At 45.3% G+C, this 21,903-nt stretch overlaps 1 protein-coding gene across 1 annotated transcript in view; it reads left to right on the forward strand.

The window, feature by feature from the left end:
- The window catches only part of LOC6543158 (AF4/FMR2 family member 4), a 28,122-nt gene extending 6,428 nt beyond the window's left edge, over positions 1-21,694 (forward strand). The window contains exons 2-8 of the mRNA XM_026979157.1: positions 6,128-7,042; positions 9,052-9,300; positions 10,239-10,525; positions 13,605-13,713; positions 13,823-14,413; positions 18,882-19,341; positions 20,820-21,694. Of these exons, the coding sequence (XP_026834958.1) occupies positions 6,667-7,042; positions 9,052-9,300; positions 10,239-10,525; positions 13,605-13,713; positions 13,823-14,413; positions 18,882-19,341; positions 20,820-21,483 (2,736 nt within the window). The 5' untranslated portion in view covers positions 6,128-6,666 and the 3' untranslated portion in view covers positions 21,484-21,694. The remainder of the gene's footprint in view (positions 1-6,127; positions 7,043-9,051; positions 9,301-10,238; positions 10,526-13,604; positions 13,714-13,822; positions 14,414-18,881; positions 19,342-20,819) is intronic.
- The last annotated feature ends 209 nt before the right edge of the window (positions 21,695-21,903 follow it).

Raw genomic sequence — 21,903 nt, forward strand, 5'->3', positions numbered from 1 at the left:
ACTTGCTCCGCAATCTGTGTGTTGGTGCGAACGAGGTGTGTGCGGTGTGTTTAGTGTGCATATCTCGGTGTGTGCATCTGTGGGCTGCCACCCAACCGCCCATGCAGACAGCCACCCTCAGCAAATATGGGCACCGCCCCCAGAAACGCATTGAAACGCATTTCGTTTGCTCTGGCTGGTCAGCAGGGGAGCATTGAGGTCACTTGGGCTGCATGTTATTACCCAGCCTCCCCAGGAAGGACCTTGCCGATGCGACGTCCCAGAGTCGATTCAACTGATTTCTTTCATTCCACGCCACGTTTGCTCCATTAGCACTCAATCACTGGCTGATAGCAGGACCACTCGTGCATCAAATTAATACCAAACACCGAAGCGAAAATGTCATCAATAACGCTCATCGACGCCTGCGGCTTGGAGGTGGCTCAAGGAGTCCGCCACCCGGCCACCACCTCCTTCCAGCCACGTGACCGAGTTAATTTGGCGTTCTGGCCACAAACAATTAGTAAGCAAAACAAAGCAATTACAATGGCCAAAAGGGTGTGAGGGAATTTAGGGGGCGTCGGTTGGATGGATAGAAATTCCTGGAGTTACACCAGCCAACACATTATTAGCACGCGGATGGGATTGTGAAAGAAATTAAATTGATTTTAGCAGTGCCCTTGTCAATGAATGGCTTGCATTCGTTCAGGAGGATTGCCTTTGGAAAATGAAAAGAATATCAATGTAATGCTTTAAATACCTCTAGTGATTCAACGTTCCTGCCTTAGTAAATTTAGGCATTTAAGTTTAATAATCCTTTAGTCTGAGATTTAGCTGACTTAAATTCGGTTGTAGGTACTGGCCACTGCTGCTTTTTGCTGCTAATCTGGCATTCCAAACTCCGCAGTCGATGAAGCTGCAATACACGATGTTCCATGAGCCCAAAAACCCTGATGGCCTTGTTGATAGCCCAAATCCCTGGTCTGTGTAGACCAGTTTTAAGCCATTTGAGTTGTTGGAACTATTATTGCATTCGGTGGCATCAACACACTCATGCAGAGCACTTGCCGCTTAAATTGGGCACATGTCTGCGTTAGTTGGCTCAATTAAAAGGCTCGGCGGTCGGTTAGTGGGTGTTTAGGCCTGCGGCTATGCCTTTTCCGATTTTGCGGCACTGGCAACTATCTATATGTTTTAATAGCTCCCTGCACATCCAGGCAAATCGTAACGACAGTTCATATATATCAGCGGATTAGCTGCGAGCCCGGAATGTTTTTAATGACAGCGAGACCCTGAGACAAAGTGCGCATAAAGTGCACTCAAAATGGCATTATCGGACTCCACACACTGTATATAGCTATATGCAGATATATAGACGTGATGCCGTTAGTTGCTGGGGGCCAAAGGGCGGAAACATCATAGCCGACTACGTGCCACGGGGCATTTATGCAAATTTCCGCTGGCAACCTTTCGCATGCATTTTATGCATGCCCTTGCCATTTTCCGATTTTGCGCAGTATTTTTTGTGTTTTTTTGGGTCTTATACCCCGTTCAATTGGCTAACAATTCGATTTTATTTGATTTAATTTCGTTCTTTTTATCTCGCTCGCGGGCGACGGAGAGTGAGTAGAAAACTTTTTGCCTTAACTCGGCAAAGTCAATTAGGCCAACTGTGCAAACATTTGTTTACACATTCACAGACTGTCTGAATGGCAGATAGTGGAAGAGGCAAAGGTCCAATGGGCCATTTCAGCTCCAAGCGACTACCAACTGCCATTGGCAACGTTTTGCTTAATTAACATTAAATTGTGTTGTACTACAAGCGATCCGAACCAACCTAGCCGAGTCTGATCCCCACCCCGAAAAGTGTTAAGACAAAAGCAAATTGCCACTAAATTGGCACTTAAGGAATTTCGCTGAGCTGGCCAAAGGACGATGTCCTTCTTTCGCCCCTTCGACGACTGTCAATTAAAGCCCACTGATGTTTAACAATTTAATTATGAAAGTTAACGAGTTTAACTTGAACTACAGCCAGCAGCTGTCTGGCTCAACTCCGCTGCGGGTCCTGATTAAAAAACCTGTGAATGGCATCAGAAGCTGCCCTTTGGCCAATCTTAAAACACAATCAACTATCCCTTGTCAGCTCGATAATTGTGGAGTTCAGTTCAAACCCAGTACAATTTATGCAATATTTTCATACCCTTTTAGTCACTTGGGGCTACACAACACTTATTTAGTTTACATCAAAATAATCACAGTTTGCTCCACACTCGGCCAACATTTTACTTTAATGCAACTTTGATGCTATTCACTGGAAATTGCAATTATAATGTTTAAGGGCATTGATTGAACTAATTTTGGCCATTAGCCGTCAACATCTCTGCTGCTGCGGCTGTTAGCTGCTGGCGGCGCTAACCATTGAGTTTTCCGGGCACAAAGGAAGCCTTCATTAGCAGCCAAACGACTTTTAAATTTGCTTCTAATTATTGTGCATTTGCAGGGCAGTTTTGCATTTTCCCGCTTGACTTGACTCCACTTCAGCCCGTTCTCCAAGGGCGCTGCCGTGTATTTATGGGCCAAACGTTGCATTTGTGCAGTTTTTAATGAGTTTTTGTTGTTTTGCCACGCCGCTCGGCAAACTTTCTACGGAGTACTGCCACTGATGCCCGACTGACTAGATGACAGACTGAGTGGAAACGCTTGACTGGCCGACTTGCACTGCAGGCACTCGAAAAACTAATCAGCGCGGCCAAAGTTTTTCCTGGCCAGCTGAAAAGCCCCGCCCCACCGAGGGCTGTTTTTCCAGGCCCTCCTGGCCAAAAGACTTTACAACATAATTAAGATTGTTGCGAGCGACTTGAGTGCGTTTAATGAGGAACGGCCAAGGAATCGAGTGGAGAGAGGGAAATCCAGCCACTAGTTTTCCAGGAGTTTTCCTTGTTGGCTCGCAAAAGTTTGCAGCCGGGGACTAAGGGTGAATTTTCGGGCTCGTTACTTATCTTGCTCATTTCCTTTCAGTGCACTTTTGTGCCGGGCATTAACATGGTCATTATATCCTGCATCCTGCTGCACCTAATGTCCGTTGGCCTGCACTTGCCAGGCGCTTTCTTTGGGGCCACTTTTATTTGTTGGCCCCTTTTGTTCTGAACGCAATATGAATTACGAGCGCCGCTCAAGTGTTCCCCGCTCCCAATTGCATAATCATAATCGTATGAATTTCCCGTGTCTGCCCGGCAGAGTCCCCATATCCGTATATCCCCAGCCTGTATCTGTTTATCTACTGCTCGCTTTTTGTTTCGCACCTCTGGCCATAAAACCAACTATAATCCGCACTCTCTTGGCTAATGTGCTAAAAGTTCAGAGCACGCTTCAGTGGTTTTACGGCTTCAAAGGCGTGGAAAACACGCCGGAAAATCCCCTTATCGGAGTCCCACTCCTCCGGACAACCACTAATCTTGGAGCATTTAGTTTTCATTATAGGCACTTGGCTGAGCAATTTTATTGCTCTGCCTTTAAATAATTCTGTCCTCGTCAACAACTGTTGTGGCGTTTTTTTCATTTATTTCTAATTTATTTAATATTTTACACATATTCTACACCTTTAGGCGGGCTATAAACGAATATTTATGACTACAGTAGCAAACCAGACCAATAGATGACACATATCATTTTTATTTGACATACATAAATTAAAAGTCAGTCGAACAAAGCATATTTGGATAAAAATAAGTTTATTAAAAATTGTTACTTCATATATTAAAATATTTTTTTATAAGCAAAATTACGCCTGTGTATAAATAGGAACCAGAATTTTGTTCACGTTAATAAAACTTACAAAAGTTATCCACAAAACAATGAGAATTGTTAATTGTTAACTGACGATGACGATGCTGTTCGACTTCAATTAACAAACCAACATGCAAATAAGGTTCGAATCAAAAATCAACTTTGCACTCCTCCTGCCCCTTTACTCATCTACTGCGATGTCCTTTTCCACTATCATGTCCTTTTTTGTGGGTTTGCAGTGCGGGGTGCTAAATGTCAGCAATGCAATTAAATCGGAAATGGCCAGTGAGGAAAGGGATCTGGCGAGGATTTCGCTGGAGATGGGTGACGGGGGAAGACGGCGGGGGGTTGGCTGGCGCGTTATAAAATTATAAAGCGAAATTGGATTTAAAAACAGGCAAGCTGTCCTGGTTCCCCAAGTGGGAAAAGCTGGCTAAGAGGGCGGATGAGAATGAGAAATGTTGGCGCCATTAGCGCCATTTTCCTGGGATGTTCCCCGATGTCCTTCGCTTCCGCTCATCCTTGCTGCTTTCTTTCTCCGCTGCGGCTGCTGCATTTGATGAGTGAAAATTGTAATTAAACTGCGTTGCTTGTCATTGCATTTAAAAATAAAAATAATAATAATAATAATAAATAATGCATAGCAGGGTGGCGTGGCTCGGCAGCCAAGTCTGCGACTGACGAAATGAATGGAAATGAAGGCGAGTCTTTTGGCCACGTTATCCTGGGCTGCAGCCGCACTTAACTATTAAAACTTTGGCAGGCGACTTCATGAAATGACGTGCGAATGGAGAGCGACGAATGAATGAAAGCCTATGAAATACAGAAATGATGACGGAATATCCTTTCGGCTGAAAAGGGTTTTGTCAGCTGCTGGGCGGCTGAAAACGCTTTAATTAAAGTGAAACGCAAACATTTCAATTAAGCAGCGACTGTAAGCTGATTTCAATCTGGCTAAAAGGGATAACTTCCGCCAGACATTTTGCTCCGTGCCTTTTGGCCTTTTTCCCTCTTCGAAGTCCTTCGTGCGCTTAGATGTGTGCGTGTCGCCGTCGCAGTTCAAACGTTTGGTCACAATCAAGAGGGCATTGGTCCTGGATTGACATTAATTTTGCATTAGCCAGCGCCTTGGTCCTTTGTTGCTCATACGCCCTGTTGTTGGCCGAATTGAATTATGCGCGCTAGCCATAAAAAAGCAGCTCGAGTGGCCATTGTTTCGGCAACCAAGCAGTCCGTTTTGGCCCAGTTCCAGCTCCAGCAGAAAACCCTAAACCGAATGCCGAAAACCCAATCCCAGTCGCTCTTGTTGGCTTATTTTATTTTCCAATTAAGTAAATTGCGTGTGCCCGACGAAGACGAAGACGAAGACGAAGACGCCTATTCTTCTACACAAAAGGGCGGCTACAAGAGAATAAATGTTTTCCTCCCGGGCTGCCCTCCTCGGCATCCAACCACGTCATTAAATGTTGCGTGTTGCCCCGTTTTCCCAGGAAGCTTCAATAACTAATCGCCGACTTCCCCCTTCGGCTTTAATTGGTTCAATGTCTGAGTATCCCGCTCGCATTATCCAGCCGCCCACAAAGTCAGCTCCATTACGATTAAAGACTTTGATGTGTGAAGGCTGGAGGTCTCATACAGTGCGAGTATATGTAATCCGCAGCTGGCAGACAGATTTCAATTTGCCAGTCTATATCGGCTCCAATGCCAGGCGCACATTCAATTTGTATTAGGCACTGCTTATATGGACTTAAACATTGTTATCATTTTTATGGGCTTAATCGATGGTATCCGCTAATATATTCGTTGTGGGCGGACTTAATCGGGGCTCCAACCAGACCTGAGAATCGATATTCAAATGGATTAATGGTATTAATGGGAAAATAATTTGTCACTATTTGATTAAAACAGCATTGACCTCGGAGAGTTGATTCAGCTTTTTAACTATTGAAATATAACCACAACACAATTAAGTTATTAAGTGCATGCAATCACTTATTTTATTTCACTGCCATAAAAAATATTAATTTAATCGCCACTCATTTATTATCGCAGTAGCGTCTGCTGCACGGCCAACTTATAGTTATTGTTTTAAGCCAATCATAATAAGCGTTGAATAAACATAAACATTTCACTGGTCTGCCATTTTGTTCACTTCCCACTTTCCACTGACCAGTCGAATGGCCCGGCCTTAAAGAGCTCCTAATTAGATTAAGTGAAGTGGCGAATTTAGTACGTATTCACTTTGTGTGCGCTTAACCTACTACCAAGTGCACTTCAACGGAGGCAGCCAGGCAGCCAGGCAGCTGCAACAATTGCAACAATATGACTGCCGACTACAGCATACAAATGTTTTCAATTACAGGCGTGCAGCACTGCGAAACGGAGGGGAATAAACTGGCACAACAACTTTAAAAGTACAAGCGGCCGGGGAAGGAGGCGTCCATGGAGTGCATAGACCAGGAACAATGGTAAATGCCACGTCAGCGACATCAGCAGCAGAAGCAGCAGCAGCAGCAGCAGCAGCAACATCATCAGCAAAGGCAAAATCAAAAGCAAAAGCAGCAAAAACGAGTCAACGACAGCTTAAAACATAATACGCCAGCTGAAGGCAACAAGCGGATAGAAAGACAGCCGACAGACGACAGACAGACAGACTGACAGGGGACAAAGATATAGGGGCGATATAGGGTGGTACAGGGTATATATGGGCGGAACAAAGCGGCATTGCGGGTGATGAGAAATCGCTGTTGCAATTAGTAAGCCAAAGGGCTGTGCGAGCCATGAATCACGAGCTGTGCTGCCAGCGGAACCGGAAGTGCATGCTGCAAGCGGAAACGAAAACGAAAACGGAAGTCGAGGAGCAGCAGGTGGCCACTAAATGCCATTGAACACTGAGCGATCATGTCCGACGTTGAGCAGGCGATTAAGGCGATTAAGCAGCCGCAGCCGGCTCAGTTGGGCTGCTCCATCGACGACGAGACGGATCCCGCCGATTTCGGGGGCCTCCGAGGAGCTGGTGGTCCGGGATGTGGATCGGAGGTGGGCGCCAAGACCACCGCCTCGCTGACCGCCAAGCCGCGCGGCAGCTTACGGCGCTGCTGCGGCCACTTGCTCAAGCTGCTGTTCTCCACGCCCGGCCTGGTGCTCCTGGTCATCGGCTACTCCGTGCTGGGCGGGCTCCTCTTCCCGCTGCTGGAGGCGCCGCAGGACATCAGCAAGTCCGCTGCCATTGCCAAGAGCCGGGAGGACTGCCTGCGCGAACTCTGGATCATAACAGGTGAGCTTAAGTATTTCCTTATAAAATAATTATGCTGATCCATAGAAGAACTATGCAATTTGCCCAAGCAGTGCAAATTGGATTTCTTATAGGAAGAGCATTCTCTTGTTTTGATATTTCCAATTGCCAAACAAAAGTAAATTACGTATCATTAAATACTTTGCTAACACCTAATATCATTTATATTCAAACAAATTTCATTGACGCCCACAAGAATAGAATTCAAAGATACAACAGTGTAGATATAATAAATTCGTATCTCTCGTTTGATCTGCTATGCTGATCAATTTATCTGCGTGAATATGCAGCAAATACTTGTACGCTTCGCTGGCCATGAACAAAAATTCGCATAAATTATTGTGGCCACCACATTTTTGCCGCATAGCCCGTAAATTTTCGGGTGTTTTGCACGCTTGATTTGCCTGCAAATTGCCAAAGTAATCGCACATTAAAGCGACAATGTTTTGTTATCGGCCATTAATACTAAGTAAATAGTAGCGATTGCAAGCGCAGGGCCAGAACAAATATTTTAATTATTGGTACCAGCAAACATGAGTCCATCCAAAAACACCCAGCCCACTCGAAAGCAAACAAAAGACCATCCACATTCATTTTGGCCGCCACCGAATTGAATAGTAGCTAAATATTTGCATAGCCAAATATTTGGTCAGGCGGACCATTTAATCGATTCCACGAATTTATCGCAACTATTTTGAGGTTTATTTGCCGGCCTGATTTAGGTGAAATTAATTACTTTGTCGCACCTGCCAGTGGCACTGGATGAAAAAAGATGAACAGGTGAAAACGGCACAGCGGCACGTGCGTGAGCACTGGAACCAATGTTATTTAATTAAAATCTCACCTAATAAATAAACCAATTAACTTGAGATCATCCGCGGCAGAGGCAGCCCACCTGGCGTATGATTAATTTGACGAGTCCTTTAACGAAGGCCTACTGATGGGCTGATTTCATCTTGGCTCACAACACAGCTCATTTATTATGCTGCGATTTTTAAGGGTTCATATTGTATCCTAAGTTTGGCACCAGGCATGAAACATCCTTTTCCTTTGCTCAACTAATAACTTCTCGGTCAATAGTCGGTTGTTTCACATGAAATCTTTGAAATGCGTATTAAAAGCAAGCCCAAGTCTGTTATTACCGGAAATTATATTAGGTTGCTCAGCACACAAATTTGAGGAAGAAAATCAAACACCAAGAGAGGTGGTATAAAATACCTAAATTAGTTTTCTCTATACCGAGTAATTTGTTATGAAATGAAATCAAAATTTAAATATTTAAGATAACTGAGTCCATGTCTAGTTCAACGAGAAATAGCTGAAATATACAATTTTAAGCCAGCAAATCATTAAGGGGGAGAGTCTGAAATACCTCTTTAAAGGTTTGGTATTGTTTTTAGATTGTTATTCATTGCCAATTAGTTTCTTATAAACTCCAAGCCCTGCCCTCAAATCACTCGATTAAGCTGCTGAGTTTGGCACGGAAAATCTTTTGATTTCGGCTTTGTTCTCGGCAACTTGCCCCAGTCGATTGGGGCGGGTGGCCTCTAGGTGGCTGATGTCTGGGGTGGAGCACCGGCGAGGCTTCAAGAATCCGCCCACCTCCAACCTACCACCCACTCCACCCCCCACAAGGCTAGAGGGCGTGAAAAGGGCGTGAACGACAAGCACGATGGCAAACTAGTCTCGAACTGCTGTTAACAAGCGACCTCTGCAATTTGCAAGAGGCGAACACACGACATCGAATGGGAGCAGATTCCTCAAGACAGGCGACCGAAATCGAAGGGTAGGATTGGTAGGACTGGGAACTGGGAGGCTGAGTGAACGAAGGATAGTCCGATTTGTGGGCACTTGCCGATCGGGTCGATGGAGAGGTCGAAGGCTGCTGCTGCACTTGGCATGAAATTGCATAATTACGAGAAGGACACTTGAACGCATTCGGAAGGACTTAACCGACCTAACCTTTTTCCACCTCCCACCTTTCCTTGCAGAGAAACTGAACGTTCTGTATGAACGCAACTGGACGATGTTGGTCCACGAGCAGCTGCGTCGCTTCGAGGGCTCCATTGTGGCGGCCACGCGCCAAGGAGCCGCTGGCTCCTCCGGCGGAGGAGGAGCAGGACTCTTCCACGAGGGCAGTGCCAGTGCCCTGGGCCACTTTGGCTACGATGCCGGCGACTCACAGAGCTGGACATTCAGCGAAGCTCTGCTCTACTCGGTCACTGTGATAACGACAATTGGTGAGTTCCGCTCCTCTTTCCTTTTCCGCCCATTCACTTTCACTTTCACTGCTCCAAAATACCCAAGTCGTTTGGATTTATGTTTCGTGTTTATCTTGGAACTTGGCGAGCACCGCTGCTTATTATGATTTTCGACCAGGCCACAACTCGTGCCGTGGCCCACAAATATTTACTTTGCTGGGGCGCAAATAGACCTCGACGTAGCCAACGCCTTGGATGGCAAACTAAGCCACTGGAGCAGGAGCAGCCATGCAGAGCCCGGACATCAGACATTGCGTATACGACCCGGAGGCCGGCTAAATATTTGCATATGCTAAATGATGGGACATCCTTGTTGCTACAAATTAACTGTATCTCATGGGCTTTAAGTTTAACAGCATGCCAGTTATCCGGAGGACAGTCCATTGGTGGGCACGTATGTGGGCCAGAAGAATGCCGCTAAACGGATTTATTGTCGGCAGTGTTTAGGTCAAGCCCAGTTTTAGTGGTAAATATTTGCTGTCTAGTGTGTGCCTGTGAATTGGCACACTTGAATTAAGTGTGATGATGCAAATTAAACCTATACTGCCGAGCGATAATTATTCCAATATAATGGAGGTTTAGGATTGCTTATTTAGTTCTAGTGGGGTGTGGCTCTAGTATCTACATAGGTACATAGATATTTGAAATGTGATTAAATGAGTAGGCACGGATAACTGGCCAGCTAAAGCTGTGACCCATTAAACACAAGCTCCCTGCACTTGCTCCTCGTGAAAAGTAATTCCATATGCCACAGGGCCATTTCGCCGCAGATTAAGTTCCCAGAAGGACGCGCCCCCATTTCTCCATTTCTCCACTTGTCCTCGCCCATCCGATTAAAAGTGCATGCATTTATATTAGCCTGTGCGTGCTTGCCATGCTCAAGTTCTAAGCCAAATATATTATCCCGATCCTTGCAGGCCACGGCAGCCTGACGCCGCGCACCGCCGCCGGGAAGCTGGCGACCATCTTCTACGCCCTGGTGGGCGTGCCCCTCATGCTGATGTGCCTGTCCAGCTTGGGGGCCCTGCTCGCCGATGGCCTGCAGTGCACCTACGTGCGACTCTGCTGCCAGCTGCAGAGACACCAGGAGCACCAGGAGGACCAGGAGCACCGAAGGAAATCCACACCAGGCACTTCGACGCCATCCGCCAACTCGAGGACGCCAAAGGACAAGGACAAGGACAAGAGGTCCAGGCGGCGAATGGTAAGGACACCACGGCGCATGATTGATATTACTTAAGTGAGGCCAACAGCTGCAGTTTATCAGCAGCTGCAACGCCATAGCTGCTAGCTATTTGTAATGGTGCCGAATGGCAGACATTAATACCAAATTCAGCGGGTCCATCTTGCAGAAAAAGCTCCAAGCTATATCAGGTTCCTTTAAACACAACTATTTATGGGAATTGCAGCTTATACGAAATAACCAGCTAACCTTAGATTGATTTCCCAAAGGCTTCCGTCCATTCCCCACACTGCACATTTCGCCCAGCAGCCGTGGCGTATGATTGATATTGTTTACCCCGGAACAGCAGCTGCATCCACAGTCACTCCATCGACTGACTGCAAGTCGGGAACATTTTTATGGTTCCTAATTCGATGGTGGAAGGGACAACTTACTTGCTCGCTGCTACCAGCAGCAACTGTTGCTGCTGAGTGACCCAAAAATAGAGGAAGGGAGTCCAAAGTGTTTTGCTGGGCGTTCCGGTTTAAAGTAAACTTTCGTCATTGTTCTGCGTGTCCAAAGTTGCCATGGAAAACTTTCGCTGGCTACTCTGCTGTTTTACGCATGAACTTTTCCCACTACTCACTAAGTGTTTCGCTCGTAGTTTTCCCAGCCCGCCACGAAAGTTTTCCGACAGCCAGGACAGTTTCATTTTGACCAGTGTGAAAGCCGGAATCCCTGGGCGGTTATGTATGGAAATGGAAGGCTGCCAAGCCGGGATGTGATGGGAATCTTCGATTGTCGGCGTTTTGCTTTTCCCCAATGGAGTCCAAACCATTTTTCACAGATCAGACTGTATCGGGGTCTCAAATTACGGCTTTTAATTACGACAGCAGAAGCCTTTTAAGTGAATATCCAAGCCGGTCCGGATTTCTATTAACGCAAACTGAAAGTTTGTAATTGATTTGGGGAAAACAACAAAGAACTTTCCCGGTTGCCTTTTTGTTTTTCGTTATACTTTCTAGGTCTTCCCACTGCAGACTGTTTTTGGCTTTGGTTTCACGTTTTTCACGTTTTTCCTGGTTTATTGCGTTTTTATTTGCTCAGCCAACGGGGCCACGGTTGTATACATTATAAATAATTTTTTAGGATATCAAAACTCTGACTACGTTGCGCAGTCCTTTTTTTTCTACTTCTTTTTGGGCCGACTGTATTTGTTTGTTTGCGTGTCCTGTGCATTCGTGCATAAGATTTGTAAGTGATTTGCTGGCCCTTCGTAATGACATTTCTGCTTTCGGAAGTTCGAGTTACGGATTTTCCATGTACGGCATGTACGGAGCACTCCTTTCCGCATTCGGGCTAAATGTACAATTTTAAAGCTTTAAGGCACAAAAACCCATTCGCTCTGTTTGCACTCCTTTGCAGCCTTTTTCAATTGTGGCCACTCATTTGTCGCGCTGTTGTCCGTTTGTCCGTTTGTCCGTTGTCTGTTTGTATTGCTTGCACAAATTTTTGTTTAATTGGCAATTTATGGCTGAGCGGGAAAACCGAAAGCGCATAGCAGGGTTCAATAAATAAATAAGTGATTTTGCGGTGGCCACGCCAACTTCGATGGCCTGTTTGTCATCCGGCTGAGTGGCAAACAAAAAATGCATTTCATAAATTAGCATTTACTTGCGGACGCGCACCCAACTCGACCCTTTAATGAACTCCCCGCCAAAGTTTGTCCGTCAAGCTCGAGAGTTGACTGTTTAAGCAAGAAACGAGCACCCCCTTTCGACACTTTAAACTTGGTCGCAAACTTTAGTTTGCAGTTTGAGCCGGGTCAAATGGCGGCGGCATAATTTTAATTTTTCCCTGCCAAGTGGCCGGGTTTCGTGCCAGGTAAATTGAATTCAGTGCGAGCCACTTTAATGCGGCTGGGGAAAAAAGTTTACCCGCCACTCAACAATTACACTGGAGGCATGCAATAACTTCTCATTTCCGCCACTTTTAGCCCTAATTGATTTGATTTGGCCGGGAGCCTCAGAACTGCAGAACTCCAGAACGCAGAACTCCAGCTAACGTGGCAGGTGCCACGCCATCGAAGCTGTATGATTTCGGCGCTGGAAACAGAAAACTTTCCGCATCCTCCACGCTCGAGTGGTAATCTACTTGCCGTGTTCCCAGCCACTCAGGCATGGCATTTCGTTCAGGATTGCTAGTTTCCCAGGCCTGCGACTTGTTGAACAGGATTTTTGCATTTGCCAATGTGGAGCCGGCTTGTTTGCCGTCTCCATGTTGCGTTCAACAACTCATTAGGGCACAATCCAATCTGGCAGGACGTCACGATGCCGGGCAAAGTGGACTTTTGGGCTTTTGGGTCAGCACAAGGATGCGTATGGCAATTGATAAGACTGCCAGCAGATTGCAGTTCTGCTCTGGGGATGTGCAGTCATCGGTTGAATTATTATCGCCATCGTGTTGACTGCTGCCATTTCGGCTCTTGGCCTTTGGCCTTTTGCTCTTTTGCTCTTTAAGCCGTTGCCATTGCAATTATCATGACGCATGCCGTAACGGATTTCAGTATGGGCTTGGGGTCCGATTCTGGGGGTCTGGGGATGGAAATGGGTTTTCCGGCCCCAAACCGCAAGACTAGCAGGGAGACATTTCACATATTTCCCTCATTTCCATCGGTTGTTTGCGTGTGTGTGTCCATTAGATTTCCCTGGCACTTGATGATGATGCCGCAGAACCGCAAAGCACACGATATGCCAGGCGTTTGGCCGCAAACAGCTTTTGAGGACATGGGACCACGGAGATGATGACATCAGTTTCCGGCTTAAGAAAGGCATGTCCTTGCGCCTGCAAATAACGTGGCTTATAGCCATTGCCTCCATCATGTCAACCAGCCGCAGTGTGGGTACAGCACAATCCGGAATCTGGGCATTTCCTTCAGCATTTTATAGACATAATTATTTGGCATTATCTTTTAACTACACAGTGGACAGTGCGCAAATGCATTGTGGACGATTGATTTTAAATGACAGCCTTAAATCTCGTTTGAAGTCGATCTTATCGATAGGATATCGATCGAACTTACAAATGTTTTTCAAGTAAATTTCTCCGTTTCCCTCTGCAGGCCAATTGCAAGGGCTGCCAGTACGATGTGGCCAACAGTGAGACGAGCTTAAACGACTGCTTGGAGTATGGCCAAAAGGGAAAGATGCCGCCAGACAAAAAGGAAGGAGGTGAGTGTTGTCCGCATTGTTCGGATGCTAATTGTATTGTCAGCACAGTTGCAAGTCGTTAATCATCTTGAACACGTCTGTTTCGCCTTTTGTTCCGTGCGGTCAGCAGATGCCTGTCAATTGTTGCGCAACTTGAATCCGCAGCAGCACTTCTACCAGCAGCAGCAGCCGCAGCAGCCGGATGTCATGCTGATGACAACGACATCGGGCAGTGCGCTGCTGAAATACGCACCGCAGCAGCAGCAGCAATTATCGACAGCAACACTCCCGCGACAACATCATCAGATGCAGCAGCAGCAACTGCAACAGAATTTCGTGGCTGTGCCCAGCAGCATGCTGCGAATGCCGCTTACAGTGCCGCCAAATTGTTATGCGCCCGCGACAGCAACGATCTACTTTCCGTTCGGCCACGCCCCCTCCGCCCCAGGCAGTCCCGCCCACAACCCAGCGCACCCAACCCCAGCCCCGAATCCGAATCCGAATGGCAATCCGCTGGGGAACACTACCCTCGGTCCTCAGCCGCTGGTCAAGTACCACACGATACACTTGCAGCCCGCATCCGGAAAGCATCGAGTGTTGGCTTCTGGACTTCAGGACGCAACAGCCGTGAATCTCGTGACAGCATCCGAGGCATCCACTTCCCCACTGGAGGCCATCACTTTGCCGCCGCCTCCGGCCTACCAGACAGCCAATGTGCACGGTGAGTGACGAATCCCATGGTTTATTGCCTTCGATAGGAAGTGGGCGATTTGGGGAATTGAACTAATAATATATTTTAGTAAAGCAGATATACTATCTCAGGTGCACTTTATAAGAACTTGCTGCTTTACTATAAATGTATTATTGTATTATTAAAATATTCATTTTCCAAATTGTTGAAGCAAAAGTAGGTAAAAACAAGATAAAATGCTATAGTTGAGTTCCCCGACTATGAGATACCCGTTACTCAGCTTGTGGAAGTGCAAACGAAAAATTTCAACATTTTCTAGAATATCAGTAGAAATTGGGAACAAAATTATCAAATGAAAAAAAAAACCGATTAAGATAAGTTGAGTTATGGAGTTTTGAACTTCAGCCTTAGGACATTTCTTAACTTTGTTCAATTTCTACATCAGAAAAATTACAAAAAAATTAAAAAAAAAATTAATTTCTAAATTTGAATGCAGATTTTTAGGGAATTGCGCCAGAAACATTTAGAGGTATGCCACTTTAAAATCCGATTAATATAAGTTGAGTTATGGAGTTTTGAACTTCAGCCTTAGGACATTTCTTAACTTTGTTCAATTTCTACATCAGAAAAGTGACAAAAAAATTAAAAAAAAAAAAATTTCTAAATTTGAATGCAGTTTTTTAGAGAATACCGCCAGAAACATTTAGAGGTATGCCACTTCAAAATCCGATTAATATAAGTTGAGTTATGGAGTTTTGAAGTTCAGCCTTAGGACATTTCTTAACTTTGTTCAATTTCTACATCAGAAAATTGACAAAAAAATTAAAAAAAAAAAATTTCTAATTTTGAATGCAGTTTTTTAGAGAATACCGCCAGAAACATTTAGAGGTATGCCACTTCAAAATCCGATTAATATAAGTTGAGTTATGAAGTTTTGAAGTTCAGCCTTAGGACATTTCTTAACTTTGTTCAATTTCTACATCAGAAAAATGACAAAAAAATTAAAAAAAAAAAATTTCTAAATTTGAATGCAGTTTTTTAGAGAATTGCTCCAGAAACATTTGGAGGTATGCCACTTCAAAATCCGATTAATATAAGTTGAGTTATGAAGTTTTGAAGTTTAGCCTTAGGACATTTCTTAACTTTGTTCAATTTCTACATCAGAAAAATGACAAAAAAATTAAAAAAAAAAAAATTTCTAAATTTGAATTCAGTTTTTTAGAGAATACCGCCAGAAACATTTAGAGGTATGCCACTTCAAAATCCGATTAATATAAGATGAGTTATGGAGTTTTGAACTTCAGCCTTAGGACATTTCTTAACTTTGTTCAATTTCTACATCAGAAAAATGACAAAAAAGTTAAAAAAAAAAAAATTTCTAAATTTGAATGCAGATTTTTAGAGAATTGCGCCAGAAACATTTGGAGGTATGCAACTTCAAAATCCGATTAATATAAGTTGAGTTATGAAGTTTTGAAGTTCAGCCTTAGGACATTTCTTAACTTTGTTCAATTTCTACAACATCAAAACATCAGAAAAATTACAAAAAAATTAAAAAAAAAAAAATTTCTAAATTTGAATGCAGTTTTTTAGAGAATACCGCCAGAAACATTTAAAGGTATGCCACTTCAAAATCCGATTAATATAAGTTGAGTTATGGAGTTTTGAACTTCAGCCTTAGGACATTTCTTAACTTTGTTCAATTTCTACATCAGAAAAATGACAAAAAAGTTAAAAAAAAAAAAATTTCTAAATTTGAATGCAGATTTTTAGAGAATTGCGCCAGAAACATTTGGAGGTATGCAACTTCAAAATCCGATTAATATAAGTTGAGTTATGAAGTTTTGAAGTTCAGCCTTAGGACATTTCTTAACTTTGTTCAATTTCTACAACATCAAAACATCAGAAAAATTACAAAAAAATTAAAAAAAAAAAAATTTCTAAATTTGAATGCAGTTTTTTGGAGAATACCGCCAGAAACATTTAAAGGTATGCCACTTCAAAATCCGATTAATATAAGTTGAGTTATGAAGTTTTGAAGTTTAGCCTTAGGACATTTCTTAACTTTGTTCAATTTCTACATCAGAAAAATGACAAAAAATTTAAAAAAAAAAAATTTCTAAATTTGAATGCAGTTTTTTAGAGAATACTGCCAGAAACATTTAGAGGTATGCCACTTCAAAATCCGATTAATATAAGTTGAGTTATGGTCGACTTTATGTGGTCGGAAACGCTTCCTTTTGCCTATTACATACTTTTCAACGAATCTAGTCTACCCTTTTACTATACGAGTAACGGGTATAAAAGCCACTACCTTAACCTTTGACGTAATTCATTTAGAATTAAGTGGTTGGCTATACACATATCTAATAAAGAAAATCATGCAGCCAGCTTTAATGTGCCTTGGAATAATTGAAATAATTCGCCCTTTATTTGTGAATTGTTAATGAGAGCTAATGCTGGTGTGGCGGGAAATTTGCATAAATCGAACAAAGGGAAATGGAATATAATTGGATGAACAATTTGCGCCAGCCTAATGGCAGGCCAAAACCGAAAATGTTCTGCTGACAGATTTGGCTTAACCTGAGTCCCGAAGCAAAACCGAACGAACAGTAATCAATCAATCATACGCCCTGCTGTCGCAGGACCAAGATCCCCCCTTGGATGCCAACTCTGCGCCCCAGCCCACTGCTCATTTACGCTTTCAATTATATAACAATTTTCATCATCATCATCATCATCATCGTCAGCAGCTTGCAGCAGCGTGTTAAAATGACAGAGTAAAGCAGACACACACTTCGCCGGCATTAAAAGTTTTCAACTTGTGCTGCTTGACATGCCAGGACATCAGAAACAGCAACACCAACAAGGACGCAAGGATAAGAACAACATGCACTTGAGGCAACTTTCGACATGTGCGACAGTTTTATTGACGATAATGATGAGTTGGCATAAAGATGGCAGTCCTGCCGGTTCCGCTGAGCTCTCAGCTTGTGCAACGCATGCAAAACTCATTAAAGTTAACAGCTCTTTGTCATTGGGGCGACAACACGTGACTCGTTTTGCCAGAGAATTGCGCATAATTTCGCAGCAAAATTTAGCGTGAGACCCGGCCATTTGTCTCCGAGCGGAAGACATCGCCATCGCCATCGCCATCGCCATTGATGCCCCATGTTAATTGTCCGCCCGTGGCACCCGGACACGGCACTGGCAAAGGGATCCCGTTCGCCGGAGTCCGAGGACGCGGCCAACCGCACCATTAAAGCACTGCCAAAGTTGCTGCCACACCACCGACCGCAGCTCCAAAGTGACTTTCCTGCTGTCCCGGATATATAGTGCTATACACATATATTTTTAGGGCTGACCTGCACTCTAATGAATGTCCTTCTCTGCTCCGTGCACTAAAAGCCAGTACATGTGTGTGCGTGGTGTCCAAGTTTAAGTAAATATTTTCAAATTGGCCATGTCCGGAGCAGTCCAGTCCACTCCCATTCACTGCGGACTGCATCGCGGATTTCTGGTGTCCTGCTGACAACTCTAAACTAAAAGACGCTAGCTTCCTTCCCTTCAATGAAACTTTAGTGTCAGCACAGTGGGAGCAGTATCCTGATATTTACATTGCATATTTACATTACTTGTGCAGCTTATTTTTATACCAAACATTTTAAGAGGAAAAGTTAATAAGTTCTTTGTTACGTGTCCCAGTAAATTACACTCTACACTCTTTTCTCGGCAGCAAAACAAAATATGTAGGGAACACTCTTATCTTATTTTGATTTTGAAGTTCGACCCAGCATAGCGCAGCCCCCATTAGCTGCAATTCCCTAATTTCACATTGCCACAACAAAGTGAGCTGAATAATTTGCCGCAGCGGCGAACAGTTTAGGGAATGTGGCGCCCCCGACCTCGACAATTGCCCACTGTGTGCAGCGCCAGATGTTGCAGTGCCCTCTGACATCCCGATGACTCTGCCACTGGCAGCCGCTAATGAAAGCTAGCGCCAAACTTTTGGTCCAAAAAGTCGCGGCACGGGTATGGCAATGTGAGTTCGGATCCGGATCCGAATTCGAAGCGTTCCGCCACATTGTTGCAGTGTTGCATTGTTGGGCGAACTTTGAAAATGCAAAGCAAATAATTTTCACAGTGTGGCCCTGTGTTACCCCCACTCCTCGAGTGACGAGGCTAAATGCACAACTTTTCCGGCGCTTCCCGCTGCTGCCACTGCCACTTCCGGCGGAACTAACGGGCTAACGGGATAATCTAACCGTGTGTGGCAGTTGCCGGAAGTTGTTTTGCCAATTTGTGCGGCAACTTTTTTTTTTACTTTGTCGGCTGTGTGTTTCGTTTAATTTTGCTGTTGAAATACAGTATAAAACAAGGCCTGTTTTAGTTTTTGCTTAATATTTTAAACTGCTTGATATTCGTATAGTGCATTACTCATTACGTATAATTGAGTGCCTAAATGTGTTTTAACCAAGCTTCCTTGTAACCATTACAGCTGTGCGACGGGCCAAGTTCGTGACGAAGCCACTGCCACACGAGATCAACGCACTGATGGCCTGCGGCACGGGATCGCCAGACTTATCCGGCCGGCATGATTTATTGCCGCCAGCCCGTTCGGGGTCACCAGCAACAGGCGCTGCAGCAGGTCCTTTGCTAACCTACACGGCCGCAGCGACAAGCCCACAGCTGTCAGCTGGAATTAAGGGCGGAACAGCCGCACCACCCACCGCTGGGGCACCAATGGTGGCAGCCGCTCTGACCGATAACGGTTTTATGGCCGCAGGTGTCTGTGGCATGGCTGCTCCTCTTGCTCCCCTTCCCGCAACATCAGCGGAGGCAGCCACTGCAACGGCCTCCTCGGCAGCATCAACATTGTCAGCTCTCCTAAGCGCCAGCTCCACGGGCAATGTGGACATCATGGAGGACGAGGATGAGCTGGAACGGGAGCGTTTGAGGTATGTAGAATGCTGTGGTGCAGTGAAGGAGCACGACAAATTCCATATTCCCATTTCATTCTCTGTGTAGCAAAAAAATGTGGGCCTGAAGGGTAACTGCAGATGCTTAAGCTGAGTTTCATTAAAGCCTTGCCTTGTTGCCAACTAAAATCGGAAAGCAAGCGCTGGGGGAGAACTGTTAATTTAATTTCGAAAACAAAGTTCCAGCCTGCCAGCAACACTTTAAATCAACACTTCACAATCTGCATGATGCACACAGCGGCCTTTTGCCACCCAGCCACCCAAGCCACCCACACCACCCACTTCCCCTTAAACAGCCTTGCGAATCCACGTGCCCCCTGCGGTGACTGCCTCCCCTTTGCCGGCTGCCATTTTCTGCCAGAGTGAAGAGTGCTCCGCTTCTGATGATGGTTTCCTTCGCCTTTTTGAGCGCACATTTTGAGCATTTTATTTAATAAAAAGCAGTAGCAGCAGCAGCAGCAGCAGCAGCAGCAGCATCTGGTAATTAATTTTGACAGTGAACCTGGGCACGCGTCGCGGGGCGCCCTGTGGCAGATATATGTGTGTGTATATATACCCTCTTTGGCTTCAGTTTCAGCCTTGTCTGTAATTAATTGTAAGCCGAGCCGGGCACTCACTCGCAATGAATCGGGTCAATTAATCGCAGCATCCCCACCCAGTGCGCCTTGAATCCTTCTTGCTTTGGGTAAACATCCACGTGATGTTGTCCTTATTGAGCGATGCCGAAATCGGAAGTAGTACTCTGGCACTTCTTCTTCGGCCAATCGCTCTGCAAGTGCATCTCGAGCAAGTGTTTGCCCAGCCAAGAGCCAAGAGCTCGCCATCCCGAGAGGCTTTTGGCCAAGTTCAATAAATGTTCGCCAAATTGGTTTGACAGAGTGAACTCGGGCCAGCCGGAGTGCCGAGCAACGAGAGTTCCCCGGAGACTGTTGCAGCCTCTCGAGACCCTCGTTCGTGGCAACTCAAGGGGTATTTGGATTGTCAATCAAATCAGACTCGATTTGGGACTTGAAGTTCTGAATGGATGTGATTGAGACTCAGTTTTAAGGCAGTTTTGGGCAACTTTTGACTTTAAGCCGGAAGTGCATCAGTATAGTTTGAACAATTTTTCCAAAAGCACCAACGATTGAGGTGCGATGATTATATTTTTGTCTTTACACTTGGTCAACCTTTTTTTCCAATTACTTTTAAACCATCAGACAGCGTTCTTATTAGTGGCCTTCCAAATACGACCAAATATGAGCCCCCAATATCACGCATACGACTGGTGTTCCAAGCCAGTTTAGGACACGTGAACCGACAGTTTTATGCCTTATTGATTGGCGGTCAGCCCAGCCATTTCCCTTTTACGACCTGAGTCTGCTCGGGGGTTGGCTTTTTATGCCTAATTGATTTATTTTATGGTCAGCTGCGGCATCAATATTTATTGTCCATCCGTGCTTCCTATCATTTCGCAGCAACTGTCCGCATGGAACGCCATCACGAGTGCCGCTGATAGCAAGTCCTTTGAGCGTGCCGCAGGACTCGGGCGAGAGTACCAACCGCAACACCGCCTTCAACCGCCACACGCTGCAGCCGCTGAGCCGCAAGACGCTGCTGCTGACACGCCGGTGCCACAGACACGCCTCCGGAACTCTGTACGACAGCACGGCGAACAACACGGAGACCTCCGACGACGAGGAGTACATGCAGCACGGCAGCGAGCAGTTTGTGCTGAAGAAGCTGCGCTACCACTGCGATGGTGGGCTGGACTGCCGCGAGGGGGATGACTCCGAGGAGGAGGACGAGGAGGCGGAGGGTCGGCAGGTGCCCATCAGCCTGGTGCTGCTCATCCTGGCAAGCTACATCTGCGTGGGCACCGTGATCTTCGCTCTGTGGGAGAACTGGTCGCTGGTGGACGGGGCATACTTCTGTTTCGTGACCCTGTCGACGATTGGATATGGGGATTTTGTGCCCGCCCGGAGCTTCAACGGGCCGGAGTTGCAGCTGTACGCCTGCTGCGCCTACTTGCTTCTGGGACTCGTCCTGGTGGCCATGTCCTTCAGCATCCTGGAAACGCAGCTCATGTGGAAGTGCAAGCGCATTGCCGTGCGACTGAAGCTGGCCCGCACGGATGGATAATTTGCTCATCCTAATCCCCACGCCACAATCTGCAATCTTCAATCCTCATCTTCAATCTGCAATCCGAATGCTTGAATCATAGACTAAGTGAACTGTGTAATTAACCCAAACTAGCCCATCTCTGTGTACATTTGTCAGCCTATCGAAATAGTGAGAACTCGTATGTTGTCTGGAATTCAAATGAATTTGTGTAAATAAACGGAATTTTTGGAATTTTGGAATTTCTCTGGCATTCACTTGGCACTCGGCAGGTAATCGGATACAGGCCACAAACGTTTTTCGCATACCAAGTACTTAGCAGCTTTTCATCTGAGTATAAATATGTGCCTCCTAATGTCACCGTTTGCATCTGCTGAATTGTGTGTAACATAATCACATTAACATATATTATTGCCCGCTCCGCCATAAAAAGCTGGGCAA

Source organism: Drosophila erecta, unplaced genomic scaffold (assembly GCF_003286155.1).
Source record: "Drosophila erecta strain 14021-0224.00,06,07 unplaced genomic scaffold, DereRS2 tig00000055-arrow-pilon, whole genome shotgun sequence".
NCBI lineage: Eukaryota > Metazoa > Arthropoda > Insecta > Diptera > Drosophilidae > Drosophila > Drosophila erecta.